This window comes from Lathyrus oleraceus, chromosome 7 (assembly GCF_024323335.1).
Source record: "Lathyrus oleraceus cultivar Zhongwan6 chromosome 7, CAAS_Psat_ZW6_1.0, whole genome shotgun sequence".
Lineage (NCBI taxonomy): Eukaryota > Viridiplantae > Streptophyta > Magnoliopsida > Fabales > Fabaceae > Lathyrus > Lathyrus oleraceus.
Genome location: NC_066585.1, coordinates 497,404,984 through 497,410,174, shown reverse-complemented (window position 1 = coordinate 497,410,174; position 5,191 = coordinate 497,404,984). Strand labels below are relative to the sequence as shown.

Here is a 5,191-nt window from a genome sequence, read left to right as displayed (position 1 = left end):
ACCACAACAACAGTATCGTCCACAACAACAGCAACCTTACCAGCAGCAACATTTTCACCCATCCCAACAACAATTTCAACAACAGGTTCCAAGAAAAGCAGATTGGGAAATTGCCATTAAAAAAATTGCAGCTTAAAGTTCACAATTTCAAGAGGAGACTAAAAGTAATCTGAGAAACACTAGTGCTTCAATAAAAAATCTGGAAGCGCAAATGAGTCAGATTGCTCAACAACTTGCGGGTTCGCAAACACCAGGTGCATTACTGAGTGTTACAGTTACAAATCCAAGAGAGCATAATAATGTGAGTGCGGTAACCACAAGGAGTGGCAAGGCAAAAGAAGTCCCTGAAAAAGATGATGAACAAGAAGACCAATTGCTTGAAGTTGATTTGGAGATAAAAGAAAATGAGGTTGTTAACGAAGAGGTGGTGGTGCCTGAACCTGTGGTTAAAGAAAAAGTTAGTGAATCAAAGCCGGTTGTCAAACTCCCTTTCCCAACAAGAAATAAGAAGAAAGAGAAACATGAGAAGAACTTTGAGAAATTCTTGGAGATGTTCAAAAAGCTTGAAATCAACATTTTGTTCCTGGAGGCACTTGAGCAAATGCCTTCTTATGCTAAATTCATGAAAGATGTCATTTCAAAAAGGAGGAGCACTGGCACTGACTCTATTGTACTAACCGAAACTTGCAGTGCTATTTTGCAGGGTATGAAGATTTTGGTGAAGAAAAAAGATCGAGGCTCGGTAACTATCCCTTGCACTATCGGGGATAGATATTTCAAGAAGGCCCTTATAGACTTGGGGGCAAGTGTGAGCCTCATGCCTTTATACATCTACAAGAGGTTGGGGATTGGAAAAGTACAGGATACCCGAATGAAACTTCAATTTACTGACCACTCTATGAAGAGACCTTATGGAGTGGTGGAAGATGTTCTTGTGAAGATTGATAAGTTTGTGTTTCCGGTAGACTTTGTGATCTTAGAAATGTCGGAAGATAAAGAGATACCGCTCATTCTTGGTAGACCATTTTTTGGAGATCGGGAGGTGTTTCATAGATATAGAAGAAGGCACCATGAATCTAAAGGTTTATGACGAAGAGTTAAAAATTGATGTGCGCAACACCATGAAATACAAAGATGATGTGGTCACCAGTCAACACATAGAGGTTATTGATCAAATGGTTCTGAAAGAAAATCCCCTAGGTGAACAAGAATTACCCTTGGAGAGAGTTCTAAGTCTCTCAGTCTTTGAAGACACTCGAGAAGTTGATGACAAGGAGATGGAAGTGTTAACTATGATGGCAACACAACAACCCTTTAAGGGATCCCGATCACTCCGATGGGAAAACTTAAGGGAACCTCAAGTTGAAGAAAAGAAATATGAGACCAAGAAAGTGGCTGAGCTAAAACAGTTACCTGAAAATCTCAAGTATGTCTTTCTAGACCCCGAAAGGAAATGCCCGGCTATTATAAGCTCTCATCTAGAGGTTTGTCAAGAAGACAAGCTTGTCAAGGTTTTGAAGAAACACAAAAGTGCCATGGGATGGGCAATAGAAGACTTGAAGGGAATTAACCCTACGGTGTGTATGCATAAAATTCTCATGGAGGATGGTTACAAACCGGTGGTGCAACCACAAAGAAGATTAAACCCCGTGATGAAGGAAGTGGTTAGGAAAACGGTTGTTAAACTGTTAAATATCGGGTTAATTTATCCCATATCCGATAGCTCTTGGGTGAGTCCGGTTCATGTGGTCCCGAAGAAAGGAGGAACTACACTTATAAGGAATGAGAAAAATGAGTTACTCCTTACTAGGACGGTCACGGGTTGGCGTGTGTGCATTGACTACAGAAGGTTAAATTTGGCAACCAGAAAGGACCATTTTCCATTACCATTCATTGATCAGATGTTGGAAAGGTTGGCAGGCCATGAGTACTATTGTTTCCTTGATGGATACTCTGGATACAACTAGATAGCTGATGCACCGGAAGATCAAGAGAAGACAGCTTTTACATGCCCCTATGGTATCTTCGCCTACAGAAGAATGCCATTCGGGTTATGTAATGCTCCAGCTACATTCCAAAGATGCATGACCTCCATTTTTGCGGACATGCTCGAAAAGCATGTGGAGGTCTTCATGGATGACTTTTCGGTATTTGTTTTTTCTTTTGATAATTGTTTAACTAACCTTTGACTTGTGTTAGAAAGATGCCAACAGACCAATCTGATTCTCAATTGGGAGAAATGTCACTTCATGGTTCGAGAAGTTATAGTCTTGGGTCACAAAATCTCTCACAAAGGGATAGAAGTGGACCAAGCCAAGATTGAGGTAATAGAAAAGCTACCACCGCCTGTGAACGAAAAAGCTATAAGAAGTTTCTTAGGACATGCGGGTTTCTACCGCAGGTTCATAAGAGACTTTTCCAAGATAGCTAAACCCTTAACTACCCTGTTGGTTAAGGACAAGGCTTTCATTTTTGATAAAGAGTGTGTCGTTGCTTTTGAAACGATAAAAAATAAATTGGTGACGACACCTATTGTCATTGCTCCTGATTGGTCTCTACCATTTGAGATCATGTGTGATGCGAGTGACATCGCAGTGGGAGCAGTTCTTGGGAAACGGAGAGATAAGCTTATGCATGTCATATATTATGCCAGTCATGTGTTGAACCCTGCACAAATGAATTATGCGACTACCGAAAAGGAGTTGCTAGTTGTGGTCTATGCCTTTGATAAATTCGGGAAATATCTGTTGGGTTCTAGAGTCATTGTTTATATTGACCATGATGCTTTGAAGTATTTGTTTGCTAAGCAGGACTCGAAGCCAAGACTGTTGCGATGGATCCTGCTCCTCCAAGAGTTTGATGTGGAAATCCGGGACAAAAGAGGGTGCGAAAACACTGTGGTAGATCACCTCTCCCGGATGTCCCCAATAGAAGAGAATGACGAAAAGCGCCCAATAAAGGATGAGTTTGATGATGAACACATCCTTGCTGTTATTGGAATGCCTTGGTTCACAGACTATGCGAACTACCTAGTGGGCGGGGTGATCCCGAGTGAATTTGACTCTAACCGTAAGAAAAAGTTTGTCCATGATTGCAGGTTCTATTTGTGGGACGACCCTTTCTTGTACAAGAAGGGAGTAGACGGGTTGGTCAGAAGATGTGTTCCAGAAGAAGAACAGAGGGATATGCTGAAAGCTTGTCATGATTCAGACTATGGTGTACACTTTAGTGGTGATAGAACTGCTGCCAAAGTCCTCCAGTCAGGCTTATACTGGCCGACACTATTCAAAGATGCTCAGCAAATGATCAAAGAGTGCGATAAATGCCAAAGGATGGGAAACATTTCGAAAAGAAATCAGATGCCGCAAAATCCCATGCTGGAAGTTGAACTCTTTGATGTGTGGGGTATTGACTTTATGGGACCTTTTCCACCGTCATTTGGAAACAATTACATCTTGGTGGCGGTAGATTATGTATCCAAGTGGGTAGAAGCAGTCGCTCTACCAACAAATGATGCAAAAGTGGTGGTCAAATTTTTGAAAGAAAACACATTTGTCAGGTTTGGAGTGCCAAGAGCTCTTATTAGTGATGAAGGAACTCACTTCTTAAATCACCTAATGGAGAAGCTACTCTTGAAATACAATGTGAAACATCGGATAGCCACTTCATACCACCCGCAAACAAGTGGTCAAGTTGAAGTGTCAAATAGGCAGCTGAAACAAATTCTAGAAAAGACGGTTAATGCTTCTCGCAAGGATTGGGCGAGTAAGCTCAATGATGCACTTTGGGCATATCGTACTGCTTTCAAAACACCGATTGGTATATCCCCGTATCAGTTGGTATATGGTAAGGCATGTCATCTACCCTTGGAATTGGAACACAAAGCTTTGTGGGCTTCCAAATTCCTTAACTTGGATCTTGTGAAAGCGGGAGAATCCTGAATCCTTCAACTCCACGAGTTGGAAGAATTTAGGAACCTGGCATATGAAAATGCAAAGATCTACAAAGATCAAACGAAGAAATGGCATGATAGAAGAATCCAAAGGAAGGAATTTTGGGAAGGACAGATGGTACTACTGTTCAATTCAAGAATGAAGATGTTCTCTGGAAAATTGAGATCGAAATGGTCGGGTCCGTTTGTGGTGCACAAGGTATATCCCCATGGAGCAGTAGAAATAAAAAATCCTTCCAATGGAGACATTTTTAAAGTGAATGGCCAGAGATTAAAGTCGTACAATATGGGGCAAGCTGTGGGCGCAACTGATGTTGTTCATCTTGTCTGATAAGATGCGCAACCATCGAGCCAAGCGACGTTAAACGAAGCGCTACGTGGGAGGCAACCCACACTTTTGTATCTAATCATTCTCTTTGTTTGGTTGTGTGTTATTTACTTGCAGGTGTAAATAGTGTTTGATAGAGGAGTTAAAGGTAGCGGTCACAATAAATCTCTGAAAAATTCGGAAGCTAAAGCCGTGCACAGAACAAGAAAAAGAAACCAAGAAAAAGGAGAAAACAGGGGCCTGACACGGGCGCCCGTGTCAGGAGGAGGAAAAGTTTGGTGAAAAATTGGATTTCCAGGGGCCTGACACGGCCGCCCGTGTCAGGTGACACCGCCCGTGTCAGCCCCTGGGTCAAATAAGTTATTTTAAGCGCGTTTGTGAATGACACGACCCGTGTCATGGGGTAGTGTTATGCTGACACGGTCGCCCGTGTCAGCTGACACGGTCTCCCGTGTCAGCTTGCACAGTGGTGATTTTTTTTTGAATTTTTGATCGTTGGAGGAGGGTCCCACCTACGAAATTCACCCTATAAATACACCTTATCCCCACTTCTCTCCTCATTTACCACATATCCTTCATACTCTTTCATCTCCATCTTTCTTTCTCTCAAAAATACCTTAAACCTCCATTATTCTCACTCAAAGCTATCTCCTTTGACCGCAAATCTCCGTCGATTCTCCATCTGTCTTCACAAAAGTCTCACCATTCTCCACCCTCAACACTCCTACGGTAATATTTTTCACCTAATCTCTCTTTCCAAATTCTTGTTTCTTTTTGCTGTGTGCAGGTACAATATGTCTCGCCGAGTCGAAAAAAGCAAAAGTGTGGCGGAATCATCCCATCCACGACAAAGAGCGAGGAGAACCCCGAACGAGCACGACATTGTGTTCGAGAACCTGGAGCATCAGAAA

The 5,191-nt window shown here is 42.2% G+C and overlaps 1 protein-coding gene across 1 annotated transcript; it reads left to right on the top strand.

Moving 5' to 3' along the window:
* Nucleotides 1–211: 211 nt before the first annotated feature.
* Nucleotides 212–1,090, top strand: LOC127104561 (uncharacterized). The gene is made up of 2 exons (XM_051041743.1): nt 212–457; nt 590–1,090. The coding sequence occupies exons 1-2, from the start codon at nt 212–214 to the stop codon at nt 1,088–1,090; spliced, it is 747 nt and encodes a 248-aa protein (XP_050897700.1).
* The last annotated feature ends 4,101 nt before the right edge of the window (nt 1,091–5,191 follow it).

Coding starts and splice junctions, on each gene's coding strand:
- LOC127104561 (XM_051041743.1), top strand. CDS start 212: ATGAGTCAGATTGCTCAACAACTTGCGGGTTCGCAAACACCAGGTGCA. Junction 458..589: donor AACCTGTGGTTAAAGAAAAA/GTTAGTGAATCA, acceptor TTGTTCCTGGAG/GCACTTGAGCAAATGCCTTC.